The sequence below is a fragment of the Chiloscyllium plagiosum genome, unplaced genomic scaffold, assembly GCF_037043375.1.
Source record: "Chiloscyllium plagiosum isolate Xiang-an unplaced genomic scaffold, Cpla_swu_hap1 HiC_scaffold_31, whole genome shotgun sequence".
In the NCBI taxonomy this organism is placed as follows: Eukaryota; Metazoa; Chordata; class Chondrichthyes; order Orectolobiformes; family Hemiscylliidae; genus Chiloscyllium; species Chiloscyllium plagiosum.
Genome location: NW_028270169.1, coordinates 5,150,309 through 5,174,138, shown reverse-complemented (window position 1 = coordinate 5,174,138; position 23,830 = coordinate 5,150,309). Strand labels below are relative to the sequence as shown.

Below are 23,830 nucleotides of genomic sequence, written 5' to 3'. Positions count from 1 at the left end.
GTATCCCAATGAGTTAGCCCCTTCAGGAACTGTATCCCAGTCAGAGTCAGCCTCTTCAGGAACTGTATCCCAGCGAGAGACAGCTCCGTCAGGAACTGTATCCCAGTGAGTCAGCTGCTTCAGGAACTATATCCCAGTGAGAGATAGCACCTTCAGGAACTGTATCCCAGTGAGAGTCAGCCCCTTCCGAAACTGTATTCCAGTGAGAGTCAGACCCTTCAGGAACTGTATCCCAGTGAGAGTCAGCCCCTTCAGGAACAGTATCCCAGTGAGAGTCAGCCCCTTCCGAAACTGTATTCCAGTGAGAGTCAGCCCCTTCAGGAACTGTATCCCAGTGAGAGTCAGTCCCTTCCGGAACTGTATCCCAGTGAGAGACAGCCCCTTCAGGAACTGTATCCCAGTGAGAGTCAGCCCCTTCAGGAACAGTATCCCAATGAGTCAGCCCCTTCAGGAACTGTATCCCAGTGAGAGTCAGCCCCTTCAGGAACGGTATCCCAGTGAGAGTCAGCACCTTCAGGAACTGTATCCCAATGAGTTAGCCCCTTCAGGAACTGTATCCCAGTCAGAGTCAGCCTCTTCAGGAACTGTATCCCAGCGAGAGACAGCTCCGTCAGGAACTGTATCCCAGTGAGTCAGCTGCTTCAGGAACTATATCCCAGTGAGAGATAGCACCTTCAGGAACTGTATCCCAGTGAGAGTCAGCCCCTTCAGGAACTGTATCTCAGTGAATACCAGCATCGTCAGGAACTGTATCCCAGTGAGCGACAGCCCCATCAGGAACTGTATCCCAGTGAGTCAGCCCTTTCAGGAAGTGTATCCCAGTGAGAGGCAGCACCTTCAGGAACTGTATCCCAGTGAGAGTCAGCCCCTTCAGGAACTGTATCCCAGTGAGAGTCAGCCCCTTCCGAAACTGTATTCCAGTGAGAGACAGCCCCTTCCGGAACTGTATCCCAGTGAGAGACAGCCCCTTCAGGAACTGTATCCCAGTGAGTCAGCCCTTTCAGGAACTGTATCCCAGTGAGAGACAGCCCCTTCAGAAACTGTATCCCAGTGAGAGTCAGCCCCTTCAGGAACTGTATCCCAGTGAGAGTCAGCCCCTTCAGGAACTGTATCCCAGTGAGAGTCAGCCCCTTCAGGAACTGTATCCCAGTGAGAGTCAGCACCTTCAGGAACTGTATCCCAGTGAGAGACAGCCCCTTCAGGAACTGTATCCCAGTGAGAGTCAGCCCCTTCAGGAACTGTATCCCAGTGAGAGACAGCCCCTTCAGGAACTGTATCCCAGTGAGAGTCAGCCCCTTCAGGAACTGTATCCCAATAAGTCAGCCCCTTCAGGAACTGTATCCCAGTGAGAGTCAGCCCCTTCAGGAACGGTATCCCAGTGAGAGTCAGCACCTTCAGGAACTGTATCCCAATGAGTCAGCCCCTTCAGGAACTGTATCCCAGTCAGAGTCAGCCTCTTCAGGAACTGTATCCCAGCGAGAGACAGCTCCGTCAGGAACTATATCCCAGTGAGTCAGCTGCTTTAGGAACTGTATCCCAGTGAGAGTCAGCACCTTCAGGAAATGTATCTCAGTGAATACCAGCATCGTCAGGAACTGTATCCCAGTGAGGTTCAGCCCCTCCAGGAACTGTATCCCAATCAGTCAGCCCCTTCAGGAACTGTATCCCAGTGAGAGACAGCCCCTTCAGGAATTGTATCCCAGTGAGAGACAGCCCCATCAGGAACTGTATCCCAGTGAGAGACAGCTCCTTCAGGAACTGTATCCCAGTGAGAGGCAGCCCCTTCAGGAACTGTATCCCAGTGAGAGACAGCCCCTTCAGGAACTGTATCCCAGTGAGAGACAGCCCCTTCAGGAACTGTATCCCAGTGAGAGACAGCTCCTTCAGAAACTGTATCCCAGTGAGAGTCGGCCCCTTCGGGAACTGTATCCCAGTGAGAGACAGCCCCTTCAGGAACTGTATCCCAGTGAGAGACAGCCCCGTCAGGAACGGTATCCCAGTGAGAGGCAGCCCCTTCAGGAACTGTATCCCAGTAAGAGACAGCCCCTTCAGGAACTGTATCCCAGTGAGAGACAGTCCCTTCAGGAACTGCATCCCAGTGAGAGGTAGTCCCTTCAGGAACTGTATCCCAGTGAGAGTCAGCACCTTCAGGAACTGTATCCCAGTGAGAGGTAGTCCCTTCAGGAACTGTATCCCAGTAAGAGACAGCCCCTTCAAGAACTGTATCCCAGTGAGAGACAGTCCCTTCAGGAACTGCATCCCAGTGAGAGGCAGCCCCTCCAGGAACTGTATCCCAATGAGTCAGCCCCTTCAGGAACTGTATCCCAGTGAGGGCCAGCCCTTCAGGAACTGTATCCCAGTGAGAGTCGGCCCCATCAGGAACTGTATCCCAGTGAGAGTCAGCCTTTTCACGAACTGTATCCCAGTGAGAGTCAGCCCCTTCAGGAACTGTATCCCAGTGAGAGTCAGCCTTTTCACGAACTGTATCCCAGTGAGAGTCAGCCCCTTCAGGAACTGTACCCCAGTGAGAGTCGGCCCCATGAGGAACTGTATCCCAGTGAGAGTCAGCCCCTTCAGGAACTGTATCCCAGTGAGAGTCAGCCCCTTCAGGAACTGTATCCCAGTGAGAGTCAGCCCCTTCAGGAACTGTATCCCAGTGTGAGAAAGCCCCTTCAGGAACTGTATCCCAGTGAGAGTCGGCCCCTTCAGGAACTGTATCCCAGTGAGAAACAGCCCCTTCAGGAACAGTATCCCAGTGTGAGCCAGCCCCTTCAGGAACAGTATCCGAATGAGTCAGCCCCTTCAGGAACTGTATCCCAGTGAGAGTCAGCCCCTTCAGGAACTGTATCCCAGTGAGAGACAGCTCCTTCAGGAAGTGTATCCCAGTGAGAGACAGCCCCTTCAGGAACTGTATCCCAGTGAGAGACAGCCCCTTCAGGAACTGTATCCCAGTGAAAGTTAGCCCCTTTGGGAACTGTATCCCAGTGAGAGACCAATCCTTCAGGAACTGTATCCCAGTGAGAGTCGGCCCCATCAGGAACTGTACCCCAGTGAGAGTCAGCCACTTCAGGAACTGTATCCCAGTGAGAGACAGTCCCTTCAGGAACTGTATCCCAGTGAGAGGCAGCCCCTCCAGGAACTGTATCCCAATGAGTCAGCCCCTTCAGGAACTATATCCCAGTGAGGGACAGCCCTTCAGGAACTGTATCCCAGTGAGAGTCGGCCCCATCAGGAACTGTACCCCAGTGAGAGACAGCCCCTTCGGGAACTGTATCCCAGTGAGAGACAGCCCCTTCAGGAACTGTATCCCAGTGAGAGACAGCCCCTTCAGGAACTGTATCCCAGTGAGAGACAGCCTCTTCAGGAACTGTATCCCAGTGAGAGTCAGCCCCTTCAGGAACTGTATCCCAGTGAGAGTCAGCCCCTTCAGGAACTGTATCCCAGTGAGAGACAGCCCCTTCAGGAACTGTATCCCAGTGAGAGACAGCCCTTTCAGGAACTGTATCCCAGTGAGAGACAGTCCCATCAGGAACTGCATCCCAGTGAGAGTCAGCCTCTTCAGGAACTGTATCCCGGTGAGAGTCAGCCCCTTCAGGAACTGTATCCCAGTGAGAGTCAGCCCCTTCGGGAACTGTATCCCAGTGAGGGACAGCCCCTTCAGGAACTGTATCCCAGTGAGAGTCGGCCTCATCAGGAACTGTACCCCAGTGAGAGTCAGCCTCTTCGGGAACTGTATCCCAGTGAGAGACAGCCCCTTCAGGAACTGTATCCCAGTGAGAGACAGCCCCTTCAGGAACTGTATCCCAGTGAGAGAAAGCCCCTTCAGGAACTGTATCCCAGTGAGAGTCAGCCCCTTCAGGAACTGTATCCCAGTGAGAGACAGCCCCTTCAGGAACAGTATCCGAATGAGTCAGCCCCTTCAGGAACTGTATCCCAGTGAGAGTCAGCACCTTCAGGAACTGTATCCCAGTGAGAGACAACTCCTTCAGGAAGTGTATCCCAGTGAGAGACAGCCCCTTCAGGAACTGTATCCCAGTGAGAGACAGCCCCTTCAGGAACTGTATCCCAGTGAGAGTCAGCCCCTTCAGGAACTGTATCCCAGTGAGAGACAGCTCCTTCAGGAAGTGTATCCCAGTGAGAGACAGCCCCTTCAGGAACTGCATCCCAGTGAGAGACAGCTCCTTCAGGAAGTGTATCCCAGTGAGAGTCGGCCCCATCAGGAACTGTGCCCCAGTGAGAGTCAGCCCCTTCGGGAACTGTATCCCAGTGAGAGACAGCCCCTTCAGGAACTGTATCCCAGTGAGAGACAGCCCCTTCAGGAACTGTATCCCAGTGAGAGACAGCCCCTTCAGAAACTGTATCCCAGTGAGAGACAGCCCCTTCAGGAACTGTATCCCAGTGAGAGACAGCCCCTTCAGGAACTGTACCCCAGTGAGAGACAGCCCCTCAGGAACAGTATCCCAGTGAGAGCCAGCCCCTTCAGGAACAGTATCCGAATGAGTCAGCCCCTTCAGGAACTGTATCCCAGTGAGAGACAGCTCCTTCAGGAAGTGTATCCCAGTGAGAGACAGCCCCTTCAGGAACTGTATCCCAGTGAGAGACAGCCCCTTCAGGAACTGTATCCCAGTGAGAGTCAGCCCCTTTGGGAACTGTATCCCAGTGAGAGACCAATCCTTCAGGAACTGTATCCCAGTAAGTGTCAGCCCCTTCAGGAACTGTATCCCAGTGAGAGTCAGCCCCTTCAGGAACTGTATCCCAGTGAGAGTCAGCCCCTTCAGGAACTGTATCCCAGTGAGAGACCAATCCTTCAGGAACGGTATCCCAGTGAGAGACAGGCCCTTCAGGAACTGTATCCCAGTGGGAGACAGCCTCTTCAGGAACTGTATCCCAGTGAGTCAGCACCTTCAGGAACTGTATCCCAGTGAAAGACAGCCCCTTCAGGAACTGTATTCCAGTGAGAGACAGTCCCTTCAGGAACTGTATCCCAGTGAGAGACAGCCCCTTCAGGAACTGTATCCCAGTGAGAGACCAATCCTTCAGGAACTGTATCCCAGTTAGAGACAGCCCCTTCAGGAACGGTATCCCAGTGAGAGTCAGCACCTTTGGGAACTGTATCACAGTGAGAGACCAATCATTCTGGAACTGTATCCCAGTGAGAGACAGCCCCTTTGGGAACTGTATCACAGTGAGAGACCAATCCTTCAGGAACTGTCTCCCAGTGAGAGACAGCCCCTTCATGAATTGTATCCCAGTGAGAGCCAGCCCCTTCAGGAACTGTATCCCAGTGAGTCAGCACCTTCAGGAACTGTATCCCAGTGAGAGACAGCCCCTTCAGGAACTGTATCCCAGTGAGAGTCAGCCCCCTCAGGAACTGTATCCCAGTGAGAGACAGACCCTTCAGGAACTGTATCCCAGTGAGAGACAGCCCCTTCAGGAACTGTATCCCAGTGAGAGTCAGCACCATCAGGAACTGTATCCCAGTGAGAGACAGTCCCTTCAGGAACTGTATCCCAGTGAGAGACAGCCCCTTCAGGAACTGTATCCCAGTGAGAGTCAGCACCATCAGGAACTGTATCCCAGTGAGAGACAGTCCCTTCGGGAACTGTATCCCAGTGAGAGTCAGCCCCTTCAGGAACTGTATCCCAGTGAGAGTCAGCCCCTTCAGGAACTGTATCCCAGTGAGAGTTAGCCCCTTCAGGAACTGTATCCCAGTGAGAGTCAGCCCCTTCAGGAACTGTATCCCAGTGAGAGTCAGCCCCTTCAGGAACTGTATCCCAGTGAGAGACCAATCCTTCAGGAACGGTCTCCCAGTGAGAGACAGGCCCTTCAGGAACTGTATCCCAGTGGGAGACAGCCTCTTCAGGAACTGTATCCCAGTGAGTCAGCACCTTCAGGAACTGTATCCCAGTGAGAGACAGTCCCTTCAGGAACTGTATTCCAGTGAGAGACAGCCCCTTCAGGAACTGTATCCCAGTGAGAGTCAGCCCTTCAGGAACTGTATCCCAGTGAGAGTCAGCCCCTTCAGGAACTGTATCCCAGTGAGAGTCAGCCCCTTTGGGAACTGTATCCCAGTGAGAGACCAATCCTTTAGGAACGGTATCCCAGTGAGAGACAGGCCCTTCAGGAACTGTATCCCAATGGGAGACAGCCTCTTCTGGAACTGTATCCCAGTGAGTCAGCACCTTCAGGAACTGTATCCCAGTGAGAGACAACTCCTTCAGGAAGTGTATCCCAGTGAGAGACAGCCCCTTCAGGAACTGTATCCCAGTGAGAGACAGCCCCTTCAGGAAGTGTATCCCAGTGAGAGACAGCCCCTTCAGGAACTGCATCCCAGTGAGAGACAGCTCCTTCAGGAAATGTATCCCAGTGAGAGTCGGCCCCATCAGGAACTGTGCCCCAGTGAGAGTCAGCCCCTTCGGGAACTGTATCCCAGTGAGAGACAACCCCTTCAGGAACAGTATCCCAGTGAGAGACAGCCCCTTCAGGAACTGTATCCAAGTGAGAGTCAGCCCCTTCTGGAACTGTACCCCAGTGAGAGACAGCCCCTCAGGAACAGTATCCCAGTGAGAGCCAGCCCCTTCAGGAACAGTATCCGAATGAGTCAGCCCCTTCAGGAACTGTATCCCAGTGAGAGTCAGCCCCTTCAGGAACTGTATCCCAGTGAGAGACAGCTCCATCAGGAAGTGTATCCCAGTGAGAGACAGCCCCTTCAGGAACTGTATCCCAGTGAGAGACAGCCCCTTCAGGAACTGTATCCCAGTGAGAGTCAGCCCCTTTGGGAACTGTATCCCAGTGAGAGACCGATCCTGCAGGAACTGTATCCCAGTAAGTGTCAGCCCCTTCAGGAACTGTATCCCAGTGAGAGTCAGCCCTTCAGGAACTGTATCCCAGTGAGAGTTAGCCCCTTCAGGAACTGTATCCCAGTGAGAGTCAGCCCCTTCAGGAACTGTATCCCAGTGAGAGTCAGCCCCTTCAGGAACTGTATCCCAGTGAGAGACCAATCCTTCAGGAACGGTCTCCCAGTGAGAGACAGGCCCTTCAGGAACTGTATCCCAGTGGGAGACAGCCTCTTCAGGAACTGTATCCCAGTGAGTCAGCACCTTCAGGAACTGTATCCCAGTGAGAGACAGTCCCTTCAGGAACTGTATTCCAGTGAGAGACAGCCCCTTCAGGAACTGTATCCCAGTGAGAGTCAGCCCTTCAGGAACTGTATCCCAGTGAGAGTCAGCCCCTTCAGGAACTGTATCCCAGTGAGAGTCAGCCCCTTTGGGAACTGTATCCCAGTGAGAGACCAATCCTTTAGGAACGGTATCCCAGTGAGAGACAGGCCCTTCAGGAACTGTATCCCAGTGGGAGACAGCCTCTTCAGGAACTGTATCCCAGTGAGTCAGCACTTTCAGGAACTGTATCCCAGTGAGAGACAGGCCCTTCAGGAACTGTATTCCAGTGAGAGACAGCCCCTTCAGGAACTGTATCCCAGTGAGAGACAGCCCCTTCAGGAACTGTATCCCAGTGAGTCAGCACCTTCAGGAACTGTATCCCAGTGAGAGACAGCCCCTTCAGGAACTGTGCCCCAGTGAGAGTCAGCCCCCTCAGGAACTGTATCCCAGTGAGAGACAGACCCTTCAGGAACTGTATCCCAGTGAGAGACAGCCCCTTCAGGAACTGTATCCCAGTGAGAGTCAGCCCCTTCAGGAACTGTATCCCAGTGAGAGACAGCTCCTTCAGGAAGTGTATCCCAGTGAGAGACAGCCCCTTCAGGAACTGTATCCCAGTGAGAGTCAGCACCATCAGGAACTGTATCCCAGTGAGAGACAGTCCCTTCGGGAACTGTATCCCAGTGAGAGTCAGCACCTTCAGGAACTGTATCCCAGTGAGAGTCCGCCCCTTCAGGAACTGTATCCCAGTGAGAGTCAGCCCCTTTGGGAACTGTATCCCAGTGAGAGACCAATCCTTTAGGAACGGTATCCCAGTGAGAGACAGGCCCTTCAGGAACTGTATCCCAATGGGAGACAGCCTCTTCTGGAACTGTATCCCAGTGAGTCAGCACCTTCAGGAACTGTATCCCAGTGAGAGACAGGCCCTTCAGGAACTGTATCCCAGTGAGAGACAACTTCTTCAGGAAGTGTATCCCAGTGAGAGACAGGCCCTTCAGGAACTGTATCCCAGTGAGAGTCAGCCCCTTCAGGAACTGTATCCCAGTGAGAGACAGCTCCTTCAGGAAGTGTATCCCAGTGAGAGACAGCCCCTTCAGGAACTGCATCCCAGTGAGAGACAGCTCCTTCAGGAACTGTGTCCCAGTGAGAGACAGCCCCTTCAGGAACTGCATCCCAGTGAGAGACAGCTCCTTCAGGAACTGTGCCCCAGTGAGAGTCAGCCCCTACGGGAACTGTATCCCAGTGAGAGACAGCCCCTTCAGGAACTGTATCCCAGTGAGAGACAGCCCCTTCAGGAACTGTGTCCCAGTGAGAGACAGCCCCTTCAGGAACTGTATCCAAGTGAGAGTCAGCCCCTTCTGGAACTCTACCCCAGTGAGAGACAGCCCCTCAGGAACAGTATCCCAGTGAGAGTCAGCCCCTTCAGGAACTGTATCCCAGTGAGAGACAGGCCCTTCAGGAACTGTATCCCAGTGGGAGACAGCCTCTTCAGGAACTGTATCCCAGTGAGTCAGCACCTTGAGGAACTGTATCCCAGTGAGAGACAGCCCCTTCAGGAACTGTATCCCAGTGAGAGTCAGCCCCTTTGGGAACTGTATCCCAGTGAGAGACCAATCCTTCAGGAACTGTGTCCCAGTGAGAGACAGCCCCTTGAGGAACTGTATCCCAGTGAGAGACAGGCCCTTCAGGAACTGTATCCCAGTGAGAGCCAGCCCCTTCAGGAACAGTATCCGAATGAGTCAGCCCCTTCAGGAACTGTATCCCAGTGAGAGTCAGCCCCTTCAGGAACTGTATCCCAATGGGAGTCAGCCCCTTCAGGAACTGTATCCCAGTGAGAGTCAGCCCTTCAGGAACTGTATCCCAGTGAGAGTCAGCCCCTTCAGGAACTGTATCCCAGTGAGAGTCAGCCCCTTCAGGAACTGTATCCCAGTGAGAGACCAATCCTTCAGGAACGGTATCCCAGTGAGAGACAGGCCCTTCAGGAACTGTATCCCAGTGGGAGACAGCACCTTTGGGAACTGTATCACAGTGAGAGACCAATCGTTCAGGAACTGTATCCCAGTGAGAGACAGCCCCTTTGGGAACTGTATCACAGTGAGAGACCACTCCTTCAGGAACTGTATCCCAGTGAGAGACAGCCCCTTCAGGAACTGTATCCCAGTGAGAGACAGCCCCTTCAGGAACTGTATCCCAGTGAGTCAGCACCTTCAGGAACTGTATCCCAGTGAGAGACAGCCCCTTCAGGAACTGTATCCCAGCGAGAGACAGCTCCGTCAGGAACTGTATCCCAGTGAGAGTCAGCACCTTCAGTAACTGTATCTCAGTGAGAGTCAGCCCCTTCCGAAACTGTATTCCAGTGAGAGACAGCCCCTTCCGGAACTGTATCCCAGTGAGAGTCAGCACCTTCAGGAACTGTATCTCACTGAGAGTCAGCCCCTTCCGAAACTGTATTCCAGTGAGATACAGCCCCTTCCGGAACTGTATCCCAGTGAGGCAGCCCTTTCAGGAAGTGTATCCCAGTGAGAGACAGCACCTTCAGGGACTGTATCCCAGTGAGAGTCAACCCCTTTGGGAACTGTATCCCAGTGAGAGACCAATCCTTCAGGAACTGTATCCCAGTGAGAGTCAGCCCCTTCAGGAACTGTATCCCAGTGAGAGTCAGCCCCTTTGGGAACTGTATCCCAGTGAGAGACCAATCCTTCAGGAACTGTATCCCAGTGAGAGTCAGCCCCTTCAGGAACTGTATCCCAATGGGAGACAGCCTCTTCAGGAACTGTATCCCAGTGAGTCAGCACCTTCAGGAACTGTATCCCAGTGAGAGACAGGCCCTTCAGGAACTGTATCCCAGTGAGAGACAGCCTCTTCAGCAACTGTATCCCAGTGAGAGACAGCCCCTCAGGAACAGTATCCCAGTGAGAGCCAGCCCCTTCAGGAATAGTATCCGAATGAGTCAGCCCCTTCAGGAACTGTATCCCAGTGAGAGTCAGCCCCTTCAGGAACTGTATCCCAGTGAGAGTCAGCTCCTTCAGGAACTGTATCCCAGTGAGAGACCAATCCTTCAGGAACGGTATCCCAGTGAGAGACAGGCCCTTCAGGAACTGTATCCCAATGGGAGACAGCCTCTTCAGGAACTGAATCCCAGTGAGTCAGCACCTTCAGGAACTGTATCCCAGTGAGAGACAGGCCCTTCAGGAACTGTATTCCAGTGAGAGACAGCCCCTTCAGGAACTGTATCCCAGTGAGAGACAGCCCCTTCAGGAACTGTATCCCAGTGAGTCAGCACCTTCAGGAACTGTATCCCAGTGAGTCAGCACCTTCAGGAACTGTATCCCAGTGAGAGTCAGCCCCTTTAGGAACGGTATCCCAGTGAGAGTCAGCACCTTCAGGAACGGTATCCCACTGAGAGTCAGCCCCTTCAGGAACTGTATCCCAGCGAGAGACAGCTCCGTCAGGAACTGTATCTCAGTGAGAGTCAGCCCCTTCCGAAACTGTATTCCAGTGAGAGACAGCCCCTTCCGGAACTGTATCCCAGTGAGAGTCAGCACCTTCAGGAACTGTATCTCAGTGAGAGTCAGCCCCTTCCGAAACTGTATTCCAGTGAGAAACAGCCCCTTCCGGAACAGTATCCCAGTGAGAGACAGCCCCTTCAGGAACTGTATCCCAGTGAGGCAGCCCTTTCAGGAACTGTATCCCAGAGAGAGACAGCCCCTTCCGGAACAGTATCCCAGTGAGAGACAGCAACTTCAGGAACTGTATCCCAGTGAGAGTCAGCCCCTTCAGGAACTGTATCCCAGTGAGAGTCAGCCCCTTCCGAAACTGTATTCCAGTGAGAGTCAGCCCCTTCCGGAACTGTATCCCAGTGAGAGACAGCCCCTTCAGGAACTGTATTCCAGTGAGTCAGCCCTTTCAGGAAGTGTATCCCAGTGAGAGACAGCACCTTCAGGAACTGTATCGCAGTGAGAGTCAACCCTTCAGGAACTGTATCCCAGTGAGGGACAGCCCTTCAGGAACTGTATCCCAGTGAGAGTCGGCCCCATCAGGAACTGTATCCCAGTGAGGGGCAGCCCTTCAGGAACTGTATCCCAATGAGTCAGCCCCTTCAGGAACTGTATCCCAGTGATGGACAGCCCTTCAGGAACTGTATCCCAGTGAGAGTCAGCCCCTTCGGGAACTGTATCCCAGTGAGAGACAGCCCCTTCAGGAACTGTATCCCAGTGAGAGACAGCCCCTTCAGGAACTGTATCCCAGTGAGAGACAGCGTCTTCAGGAACTGTATCCCAGTGATAGACAGCCCCTTCGGGAACTGTATCCCAGTGAGAGACAGCCCCTTCAGGAACTGTATCCCAGTGAGAGACAGCCCCTTCAGGAACTTTATCCCAGTGAGAGTCAGCCCCTTCAGGAACTGTATCCCAGTGAGAGACAGCCCCTTCAGGAACTGTATCCCAATGAGAGTTGGCCCCTTCAGGAACTGTACCCCAGTGAGAGACAGCCCCTCAGGAACTGTATCCCAGTGAGAGCCAGCCCCTTCAGGAACAGTATCCGAATGAGTCAGCCCCTTCAGGAACTGTATCCCAGTGAGAGTCAGCCCCTTCAGGAACTGTATCCCAGTGAGAGACAGCTCCTTCAGGAAGTGTATCCCATTGAGAGACAGCCCCTTCAGGAACTGTATCCCAGTGAGAGACAGCCCCTTCAGGAACAGTATCCCAGTGAGAGTCAGCCCCTTCAGGAACTGTATCCCAGTGAGAGTCGGCCCCTTCAGGAACTGTATCCCAGTGAGAGTCAGCCCCTTCAGGAACTGTATCCCAGTGAGAGACAGCTCCTTCAGGAAGTGTATCCCAGTGAGAGACAGCCCCTTCAGGAACTGCATCCCAGTGAGAGACAGCTCCTTCAGGAAGTGTATCCCAGTGAGAGTCAGCCCCTTCAGGAACTGTATCCCAGTGAGAGACAGCTCCTTCAGGAAGTGTATCCCAGTGAGAGACAGCCCCTTCAGGAACTGTATCCCAGTGAGAGACAGCCCCTTCAGGAACTGTATCCCAGTGAGAGACAGCCCCTTCAGGAACTCTATCCCAGTGAGAGACAGCCCCTGCGGGAACTGTATCCCAGTGAGAGACAGCCCCTTCAGGAACTGTATCCCAGTGAGAGACAGCCCCTTCAGGAACTGTATCCCAGAGAGAGACAGCCCCTTCGGGAACTGTATCCCAGTGAGAGACAGCCCCTTCAGGAACTGTATCCCAGTGAGAGACAGCCCCTTCAGGAACTGTATCCCAGTGAGAGACAGCCCCTTCAGGAACTCTATCCCAGTGAGAGACAGCCCCTGCGGGAACTGTATCCCAGTGAGAGACAGCCCCTTCAGGAACTGTATCCCAGTGAGAGACAGCCCCTTCAGGAACTGTATCCCAGAGAGAGACAGCCCCTTCGGGAACTGTATCCCAGTGAGAGACAGCCCCTTCAGGAACTGTATCCCAGAGAGAGACAGCCCCTGCGGGAACTGTATCCCAGTGAGAGCCAGCTCCTTCAGGAAGTGTATCCCAGTGAGAGACAGCCCCTTCGGGAACTGTATCCCAGTGAGAGACAGCCCCTTCAGGAACTGTATCCCAGAGAGCGACAGCCCCTGCGGGAACTGTATCCCAGTGAGAGACATCCCCTTCAGGAACTGTATCCCAGTGAGAGACAGCCCCTGCGGGAACTGTATTCTAGTGAGAGACATCCCCTTCGGGAACTGTATCCCAGTGAGAGACAGCCCCTGCGGGAACTGTATCCCAGTGAGAGACAGCCCCTTCAGGAACTGTATCCCAGTGAGAGACAGCCCCTTCAGGAACTGTATCCCAGAGAGAGACAGCCCCTTCGGGAACTGTATCCCAGTGAGAGACAGCCCCTTCAGGAACTGTATCCCAGAGAGAGACAGCCCCTGCGGGAACTGTATCCCAGTGAGAGCCAGCTCCTTCAGGAAGTGTATCCCAGTGAGAGACAGCCCCTTCAGGAACTGTATCCCAGAGAGAGACAGCCCCTGCGGGAACTGTATCCCAGTGAGAGACAGCCCCTTCAGGAACTGTATCCCAGAGAGCGACAGCCCCTGCGGGAACTGTATCCCAGTGAGAGACATCCCCTTCAGGAACTGTATCCCAGTGAGAGACAGCCCCTGCGGGAACTGTATTCTAGTGAGAGACATCCCCTTCGGGAACTGTATCCCAGTGAGAGACAGCCCCTTCAGGAACTGTATCCCAGTGAGAGACAGCCCCTTCGGGAACTGTATCCCAGTGAGAGACAGCCCCTTCAGGAACTGTATCCCAGTGAGAGACAGCCCCTTCGGGAACTGTATCCCAGTGAGAGACATCCCCTTCAGGAACTGTATCCCAGTGAGAGACAGCCCCTTCGGGAACTGTATCCCAGTGAGAGACAGCCCCTTCAGGAACTGTATCCCAGTGAGTCAGCACCTTCAGGAACTGTATCCCAGTGAGAGTCAGCCCCTTTAGGAACTGTATCCCAGTGAGAGTCAGCACCTTCAGGAACAGTATCCCACTGAGAGTCAGCCCCTTCAGGAACTGTATCCCAGTGAGAGACAGCTCCGTCAGGAACTGTATCCCAGTGAGAGTCAGCACCTTCAGTAACTGTATCTCAGTGAGAGTCAGCCCCTTCCGAAACTGTATTCCAGTGAGAGACAGCCCCTTCCGGAACTGTATCCCAGTGAGAGTCAGCACCTTCAGGAACTGTATCTCACTGAGAGTCAGCCCCTTCCGAAACTGTATTCCAGTGAGAGACAGCCCCTTCCGGAACTGTATCCCAGTGAGGCAGCCCTTTCAGGAAGTGTATCCCAGTGAGAGACAGCACCTTCAGGAACTGTATCCCAGTGAGAGTCAACCCCTTTGGGAACTGTATCCCAGAGAGAGACCAATCCTTCAGGAACTGTATCCCAGTGAGAGTCAGCCCCTTCAGGAACTGTATCCCAGTGAGAGTCAGCCCCTTTGGGAACTGTATCCCAGTGAGAGACCAATCCTTCAGGAACTGTATCCCAGTGAGAGTCAGCCCCTTCAGGAACTGTATCCCAATGGGAGACAGCCTCTTCAGGAACTGTATCCCAGTGAGAGACAGGCCCTTCAGGAACTGTATCCCAGTGAGAGACAGCCTCTTCAGCAACTGTATCCCAGTGAGAGGCAGCCCCTTCAGGTACTGTATCCCAGGGAGAGACAGCCCCTTCAGGAACTGTATCCCAGTGAGAGTCGGCCCCTTCTGGAACTGTCCCCCAGTGAGACACAGCCCCTTCAGGAACTGTATCCCAGTGAGAGTCAGCCCCTTCAGGAACTGTATCCCAGTGAGAGTCAGCTCCTTCAGGAAGTGTATCCCAGTGAGAGACAGCCCCTTCAGGAACTGTATCCCAGAGAGAGACAGCCCCTGCGGGAACTGTATCCCAGTGAGAGACAGCCCCTTCAGGAACTGTATCCCAGAGAGTGACAGCCCCTGCGGGAACTGTATCCCAGTGAGAGACATCCCCTTCAGGAACTGTATCCCAGTGAGAGACAGCCCCTGCGGGAACTGTATCCCAGTGAGAGACAGCCCCTTCAGGAACTGTATCCCAGTGAGAGACAGCCCCTTCAGGAACTGTATCCCAGAGAGAGACAGCCACTTCGGGAACTGTATCCCAGTGAGAGACAGCCCCTTCAGGAACTGTATCCCAGAGAGAGACAGCCCCTGCGGGAACTGTATCCCAGTGAGAGACAGCCCCTTCAGGAACTGTATCCCAGAGAGCGACAGCCCCTGCGGGAACTGTATCCCAGTGAGAGACATCCCCTTCAGGAACTGTATCCCAGTGAGAGACAGCCCCTGCGGGAACTGTATTCTAGTGAGAGACATCCCCTTCGGGAACTGTATCCCAGTGAGAGACAGCCCCTTCAGGAACTGTATCCCAGTGAGAGACAGCCCCTTCGGGAACTGTATCCCAGTGAGAGACAGCCCCTTCAGGAACTGTATCCCAGTGAGAGACAGCCCCTTCGGGAACTGTATCCCAGTGAGAGACATCCCCTTCAGGAACTGTATCCCAGTGAGAGACAGCCCCTTCGGGAACTGTATCCCAGTGAGAGACAGCCCCTTCAGGAACTGTATCCCAGTGAGTCAGCACCTTCAGGAACTGTATCCCAGTGAGAGTCAGCCCCTTTAGGAACTGTATCCCAGTGAGAGTCAGCACCTTCAGGAACAGTATCCCACTGAGAGTCAGCCCCTTCAGGAACTGTATCCCAGCGAGAGACAGCTCCGTCAGGAACTGTATCCCAGTGAGAGTCAGCACCTTCAGTAACTGTATCTCAGTGAGAGTCAGCCCCTTCCGAAACTGTATTCCAGTGAGAGACAGCCCCTTCCGGAACTGTATCCCAGTGAGAGTCAGCACCTTCAGGAACTGTATCTCACTGAGAGTCAGCCCCTTCCGAAACTGTATTCCAGTGAGAGACAGCCCCTTCCGGAACTGTATCCCAGTGAGGCAGCCCTTTCAGGAAGTGTATCCCAGTGAGAGACAGCACCTTCAGGAACTGTATCCCAGTGAGAGTCAACCCCTTTGGGAACTGTATCCCAGAGAGAGACCAATCCTTCAGGAACTGTATCCCAGTGAGAGTCAGCCCCTTCAGGAACTGTATCCCAGTGAGAGTCAGCCCCTTTGGGAACTGTATCCCAGTGAGAGACCAATCCTTCAGGAACTGTATCCCAGTGAGAGTCAGCCCCTTCAGGAACTGTATCCCAATGGGAGACAGCCTCTTCAGGAACTGTATCCCAGTGAGAGACAGGCCCTTCAGGAACTGTATCCCAGTGAGAGACAGCCTCTTCAGCAACTGTATCCCAGTGAGAGGCAGCCCCTTCAGGTACTGTATCCCAGGGAGAGACAGCCCCTTCAGGAACTGTATCCCAGTGAGAGTCGGCCCCTTCTGGAACTGTCCCCCAGTGAGAGACAGCCCCTTCAGGAACTGTATCCCAGTGAGAGTCAGCCCCTTCAGGAACTGTATCCCAGTGAGAGTCAGCTCCTTCAGGAAGTGTATCCCAGTGAGAGACAGCCCCTTCAGGAACTGTATCCCAGTGAGAGTCAACCCCTTTGGGAACTGTATCCCAGTGAGAGACCAATCCTTCAGGAACTGTATCCCAGTGAGAGTCAGCCCCTTCAGGAACTGTATCCCAGTGAGAGTCAGCCCCTTTGGGAACTGTATCCCAGTGAGAGACCAATCCTTCAGGAACGGTATCCCAGTGAGAGACAGGCCCTTCAGGAACTGTATCCCAATGGGAGACAGCCTCTTCAGGAACTGTATCCCAGTGAGTCAGCACCTTCAGGAACTGTATCCCAGTGATGACACAGGCCCTTCAGGAACTGTATTCCAGTGAGAGACAGCCCCTTCAGGAACTGTATCCCAGTGAGAGACAGCCCCTTCAGGAACTGTATCCCAGTGAGTCAGCACCTTCAGGAACTGTATCCCAGTGAGTCAGCACCTTCAGGAACTGTATCCCATGAGAGTCAGCCCCTTTAGGAACGGTATCCCAGTGAGAGTCAGCACCTTCAGGAACGGTATCCCACTGAGAGTCAGCCCCTTCAGGAACTGTATCCCAGCGAGAGACAGCTCCGTCAGGAACTGTATCCCAGTGAGAGTCAGCACCTTCAGTAACTGTATCTCAGTGAGAGTCAGCCCCTTCCGAAACTGTATTCCAGTGAGAGACAGCCCCTTCCGGAACTGTATCCCAGTGAGAGTCAGCACCTTCAGGAACTGTATCTCAGTGAGAGTCAGCCCCTTCCGAAACTGTATTCCAGTGAGAGACAGCCCCTTCCGGAACAGTATCCCAGTGAGAGACAGCCCCTTCAGGAACAGTATCCCTGTGAGGCAGCCCTTTCAGGAAGTGTATCCCAGTGAGAGACAGCAACTTCAGGAACTGTATCCCAGTGAGAGTCAGCCCCTTCAGGAACTGTATCCCAGTGAGAGTCAGCCCCTTCCGAAACTGTATTCCAGTGAGAGTCAGCCCCTTCCGGAACTGTATCCCAGTGAGAGACAGCCCCTTCAGGAACTGTATCCCAGTGAGTCAGCCCTTTCAGGAAGTGTATCCCAGTGAGAGACAGCACCTTCAGGAACTGTATCGCAGTGAGAGTCAACCCTTCAGGAACTGTATCCCAGTGAGGGACAGCCCTTCAGGAACTGTATCCCAGTGAGAGTCGGCCCCATCAGGAACTGTATCCCAGTGAGGGACAGCCCTTCAGGAACTGTATCCCAATGAGTCAGCCCCTTCAGGAACTGTATCCCAGTGATGGACAGCCCTTCAGGAACTGTATCCCAGTGAGAGTCAGCCCCTTCGGGAACTGTATCCCAGTGAGAGACAGCCCCTTCAGGAACTGTATCCCAGTGAGAGTCAGCCATTTCAGGAACTGTATCCCAGTGAGAGTCGGCCCCTTCAGGAACTGTATCCCAGTGAGAGTCGGCCCCTTCAGGAACTGTATCCCAGTGAGAGTCAGCCCCTTCAGGAACTGTATCCCAGTGAGAGACAGCTCCTTCAGGAAGTGTATCCCAGTGAGAGACAGCCCCTTCAGGAACTGCATCCCAGTGAGAGACAGCACCTTCAGGAACTGTATCCCAGTGAGAGACAGCTCCTTCAGGAAGTGTATCCCAGTGAGAGACAGCTCCTTCAGGAAGTGTATCCCAGTGAGAGACAGCCCCTTCAGGAACTGCATCCCAGTGAGAGACAGCCCCTTCAGGAACTGTATCCCAGTGAGAGACAGCTCCTTCAGGAAGTGTATCCCAGTGAGAGACAGCTCCTTCAGGAAGTGTATCCCAGTGAGAGACAGCTCCTTCAGGAAGTGTATCCCAGTGAGAGACAGCCCCTTCAGGAACTGTATCCCAGTGAGAGACAGCCCCTTCAGGAACTGTATCACAGTGAGAGACAGCCCCTTCAGGAACTCTATCCCAGTGAGAGACAGCCCCTGCGGGAACTGTATCCCAGTGAGAGACAGCCCCTTCAGGAACTGTACCCCAGTGAGAGACAGCCCCTTCAGGAAGTGTATCCCAGTGAGAGTCAGCCCCTTCAGGAACTGTACCCCAGTGAGAGACAGCCCCTGCGGGAACTGTATCCCAGTGAGAGCCAGCTCCTTCAGGAAGTGTATCCCAGTGAGAGACAGCCCCTTCAGGAACTATATCCCAGAGAGAGACAGCCCCTGCGGGAACTGTATCCCAGTGAGAGACAGCACCTTCAGGAACTGTATCCCAGTGAGAGTCAACCCCTTTGGGAACTGTATCCCAGTGAGAGACCAATCCTTCAGGAACTGTATCCCAGTGAGAGTCAGCCCCTTCAGGAACTGTATCCCAGTGAGAGTCAGCCCCTTTGGGAACTGTATCCCAGTGAGAGACCAATCCTTCAGGAACTGTATCCCAGTGAGAGTCAGCCCCTTCAGGAACTGTATCCCAATGGGAGACAGCCTCTTCAGGAACTGTATCCCAGTGAGTCAGCACCTTCAGGAACTGTATCCCAGTGAGAGACAGGCCCTTCAGGAACTGTATCCCAGTGAGAGACAGCCTCTTCAGCAACTGTATCCCAGTGAGAGGCAGCCCCTTCAGGAACTGTATCCCAGGGAGAGACAGCCCCTTCAGGAACTGTATCCCAGTGAGAGTCGGCCCCTTCTGGAACTGTCCCCCAGTGAGAGACAGCCCCTTCAGGAACTGTATCCCAGTGAGAGTCAGCCCCTTCAGGAACTGTACCCCAGTGAGAGACAGCCCCTCAGGAACAGTATCCCAGTGAGAGCCAGCCCCTTCAGGAATAGTATCCGAATGAGTCAGCCCCTTCAGGAACTGTATCCCAGTGAGAGTCAGCCCCTTCAGGAACTGTATCCCAGTGAGAGTCAGCTCCTTCAGGAAGTGTATCCCAGTGAGAGACAGCCCCTTCAGGAACTGTATCCCAGTGAGAGTCAACCCCTTTGGGAACTGTATCCCAGTGAGAGACCAATCCTTCAGGAACTGTATCCCAGTGAGAGTCAGCCCCTTCAGGAACTGTATCCCAGTGAGAGTCAGCCCCTTTGGGAACTGTATCCCAGTGAGAGACCAATCCTTCAGGAACGGTATCCCAGTGAGAGACAGGCCCTTCAGGAACTGTATCCCAATGGGAGACAGCCTCTTCAGGAACTGTATCCCAGTGAGTCAGCACCTTCAGGAACTGTATCCCAGTGAGAGACAGGCCCTTCAGGAACTGTATTCCAGTGAGTCAGCACCTTCAGGAACTGTATCCCAGTGAGAGACAGCCCCTTCAGGAACGGTATCCCAGTGAGTCAGCACCTTCAGGAACTGTATCCCAGTGAGTCAGCACCTTCAGGAACTGTATCCCAGTGAGAGTCAGCCCCTTTAGGAATGGTATCCCTGTGAGAGTCAGCACCTTCAGGAACGGTATCCCACTGAGAGTCAGCCCCTTCAGGAACTGTATCCCAGCGAGAGACAGCTCCGTCAGGAACTGTATCCCAGTGAGAGTCAGCACCTTCAGTAACTGTATCTCAGTGAGAGTCAGCCCCTTCCGAAACTGTATTCCAGTGAGAGACAGCCCCTTCTGGAACTGTATCCCAGTGAGAGTCAGCACCTTCAGGAACTGTATCTCAGTGAGAGTCAGCCCCTTCCGAAACTGTATTCCAGTGAGAGACAGCCCCTTCCGGAACAGTATCCCAGTGAGAGACAGCCCCTTCAGGAACTGTATCCCAGTGAGGCAGCCCTTTCAGGAAGTGTATCCCAGTGAGAGACAGCAACTTCAGGAACTGTATCCCAGTGAGAGTCAGCCCCTTCAGGAACTGTATCCCAGTGAGAGTCAGCCCCTTCCGAAACTGTATTCCAGTGAGAGTCAGCCCCTTCCGGAACTGTATCCCAGTGAGAGACAGCCCCTTCAGGAACTGTATCCCAGTGAGTCAGCCCTTTCAGGAAGTGTATCCCAGTGAGAGACAGCACCTTCAGGAACTGTATCGCAGTGAGAGTCAACCCTTCAGGAACTGTATCCCAGTGAGGGACAGCCCTTCAGGAACTGTATCCCAGTGAGAGTCGGCCCCATCAGGAACTGTATCCCAGTGAGGGACAGCCCTTCAGGAACTGTATCCCAATGAGTCAGCCCCTTCAGGAACTGTATCCCAGTGATGGACAGCCCTTCAGGAACTGTATCCCAGTGAGAGTCAGCCCCTTCGGGAACTGTATCCCAGTGAGAGACAGCCCCTTCAGGAACTGTATCCCAGTGAGAGTCAGCCCCTTCAGGAACTGTATCCCAGTGAGAGTCGGCCCCTTCAGGAACTGTATCCCAGTGAGAGTCGGCCCCTTCAGGAACTGTATCCCAGTGAGAGTCAGCCCCTTCAGGAACTGTATCCCAGTGAGAGACAGCTCCTTCAGGAAGTGTATCCCAGTGAGAGACAGCCCCTTCAGGAACTGCATCCCAGTGAGAGACAGCTCCTTCAGGAAGTGTATCCCAGTGAGAGTCAGCCCCTTCAGGAACTGTATCCCAGTGAGAGACAGCTCCTTCAGGAAGTGTATCCCAGTGAGAGACAGCCCCTTCAGGAACTGTATCCCAGTGAGAGACAGCCCCTTCAGGAACTGTATCCCAGTGAGAGACAGCCCCTTCGGGAACTGTATCCCAGTGAGAGACAGCCCCTTCAGGAACTGTATCCCAGAGAGAGACAGCCCCTTCGGGAATTGTATCCCAGTGAGAGACAGCCCCTTCAGGAACTGTATCCCAGAGAGAGACAGCTCCTTCAGGAAGTGTATCCCAGTGAGAGACAGCCCCTTCAGGAACTGCATCCCAGTGAGAGACAGCTCCTTCAGGAAGTGTATCCCAGTGAGAGTCAGCCCCTTCAGGAACTGTATCCCAGTGAGAGACAGCTCCTTCAGGAAGTGTATCCCAGTGAGAGACAGCCCCTTCAGGAACTGTATCCCAGTGAGAGACAGCCCCTTCAGGAACTGTATCCCAGTGAGAGACAGCCCCTTCAGGAACTGTATCCCAGAGAGAGTCAGCCCCTTCAGGAACTGTGTCCCAGTGAGAGTCAGCCCCTTCGGCAACTGTATCCCAGTGAGAGACAGCCCCTTCAGGAACTGTATCCCAGTGAGAGACAGCCCCTTCAGGAACTGTGTCCCAGTGAGAGTCAGCCCCTTCGGGAACTGTATCCCAGTGAGAGACAGCCCCTTCAGGAACTGTATCCCAGAGAGAGACAGCCCCTTCGGGAATTGTATCCCAGTGAGAGACAGCCCCTTCAGGAACTGTATCCCAGAGAGAGACAGCCCCTGCGGGAACTGTATCCCAGTGAGAGACAGCCCCTGCGGGAACTGTATCCCAGTGAGAGCCAGCTCCTTCAGGAAGTGTATCCCAGTGAGAGACAGCCCCTTCAGGAACTGCATCCCAGTGAGAGCCAGCTCCTTCAGGAAGTGTATCCCAGTGAGAGACAGCCCCTTCAGGAACTATATCCCAGAGAGAGACAGCCCCTGCGGGAACTGTATCCCAGTGAGAGACAGCCCCTGCGGGAACTGTATTCTAGTGAGAGACATCCCCTTCAGGAACTGTATCCCAGTGAGAGACAGCCCCTGCGGGAACTGTATTCTAGTGAGAGACATCCCCTTCGGGAACTGTATCCCAGTGAGAGACAGCCCCTTCAGGAACTGTATCCCAGTGAGAGACAGCTCCTTCAGGAAGTGTATCCCAGTGAGAGTCAGCCCCTTCAGGAACTGTATCCCAGTGAGAGACAGCTCCTTCAGGAAGTGTATCCCAGTGAGAGACAGCCCCTTCAGGAACTGTATCCCAGTGAGAGACAGCCCCTTCAGGAACTGTATCCCAGTGAGAGACAGCCCCTTCAGGAACTGTATCCCAGAGAGAGTCAGCCCCTTCAGGAACTGTGTCCCAGTGAGAGTCAGCCCCTTCGGGAACTGTATCCCAGTGAGAGACAGCCCCTTCAGAAACTGTATCCCAGTGAGAGACAGCCCCTTCAGGAACTGTATCCCAGTGACAGACCGATCCTTCAGGGTTGGGAGGTACAAACCAACGGTGATTTGGGATGAGATGATGATTTGAACATTTTTTCCTATTTTTTCCAGGAAACATGTTGCTGACTCCTGAAGCTGGTTTTCAGGAATTGAGTTCCCGCTGCAACTATTTCCCGGTGGAGCAGTCAGAGCCGAGCAGTGAGGACACTGTGCAGCCACTGAGCATTCCTCGGACCTCCAGCATTGTCAAAGCTCACCGGCCCTCAGTCTCGTTCGCTGAGGGCACCAAATTCGGGCCCGAGCTGAGGCGAGGCTCGATGCCCGAGAGCAGGGTCATCCCTGCGGCCAATGCCCAGCGGAAGAGGAAGCTGTCCTGGACTCTCAGTAAGTTATCGCCCATTGAGTCGGTACCAGGGCAGTCTGAATGCCAGCCTTACCAGTGTATCGATGTGCCCAGTGTCTACCCTGAGGGTAGAGCTCCATCCCACCACAGTCTGACCTCTCCCGGGGCACATGCTGGGGAACACACAGCTCCCTCCCCCATGGCCCCCAGAGACCCCCAGGGTCTGGAGCCGAGGGGCTCCCCGGTCACTCCGGCAGGGGCCAGGATTGGGAGCAGTAGCCGGAAGGTGCCGACACGGGAACCTCAGCGCTCCTCCAGGATCTGGGCCAGCACCGCGGATGGAATTGGAGTCGGCACAGTCCAGGCAATGCTGAGGCGGTTCGGAAGTTTCCAGAAGCAACGGTCAGCTCCCCAGGAGGAGCTGGGTCCTCGCGCCCGGGGACAGAACGTCTCCAAACTGCAGCGCACGCTGGAGAAGAAGCTGAGGTCGTGTCCGTCAGTGGGTGAGGCTGCCTCTCCCAGTGAGCACTATCCCCCAGGCTCCCAGCAAAGCCCAGCAGGCAGTACCAGCAGCCTGCCCAGGAAGGCCCTGATCCCAACCACACCCATCCTCCACAAACTGGTGGCCAACGTCACAGAGGGCACACAGGGGCGGCTGGACATGCTGCACCCCTCCAGCCAATCCGAACCCTCTCCTGAGCTGGAGCCCGAGATCCCGGGCGGGGATCAGGAACCCCGGCAGAATGCTCTGTGAAGGAAACCTGGAGATACAGAGAGAGGTTCACACTGACCCAGAGGGTGGGGGCAGACAGCGACCACTCTCTGCCCCCCACCCCCAAGGCGGTAGTGGGGGAGAGGGGAGGGTGGAGGGAGGTCAATGCTGAGCCTGACCTGGTCAAATATATAAAACACCCCACCCTGGCAAAGACCCTGGGGAGGGTGGGGGGACGGGAGAATGGAGGGATCAGGTCAGTGGGGGATCGGATCAACAGTCAGGGATAGTGATGAGCTGCTAGGCCCCGGTTTTACATTATTGTGAAAATCCCCCAGCTCCATCTCATTGGCTGGGCGACAATGAAGTGGTGACCAATGTGACTGACCGAGGGGAGTGCCCAAGGGAGGCAACTGATGGGGCTGTTTGAGAGAGGTGACCGAGGGGAGTGACTGAACAAATCAAACAGGAGTATGGCCAGGTGTTGGGGGAGGGGTCAGTGGTGAGATGGGGTGGGGTCAGTGGTGAGATCGGGGTGGGGTCAGTGGTGAGATCGGGGGGGGGGGGGGTCAGTGGTGAGATGGGGTGGGGTCAGTGGTAAGATGGGGTGGGGTCAGTGGTGAGATAGGGTGGGGTCAGTGGTGAGATAGGGTGGGGTCAGTGGTGAGATGGGGAGGGTCAG

At 54.4% G+C, this 23,830-nt stretch overlaps 1 protein-coding gene across 1 annotated transcript in view; it reads left to right on the top strand.

Moving 5' to 3' along the window:
- The window catches only part of scarf1 (scavenger receptor class F, member 1), an 84,053-nt gene extending 60,428 nt beyond the window's left edge, over positions 1-23,625 (top strand). The window contains 1 exon segment of the mRNA XM_087977147.1: positions 22,205-23,625. Coding sequence (XP_087833273.1) covers positions 22,205-23,190 — 986 coding nt within the window. The 3' untranslated portion in view covers positions 23,191-23,625.
- The last annotated feature ends 205 nt before the right edge of the window (positions 23,626-23,830 follow it).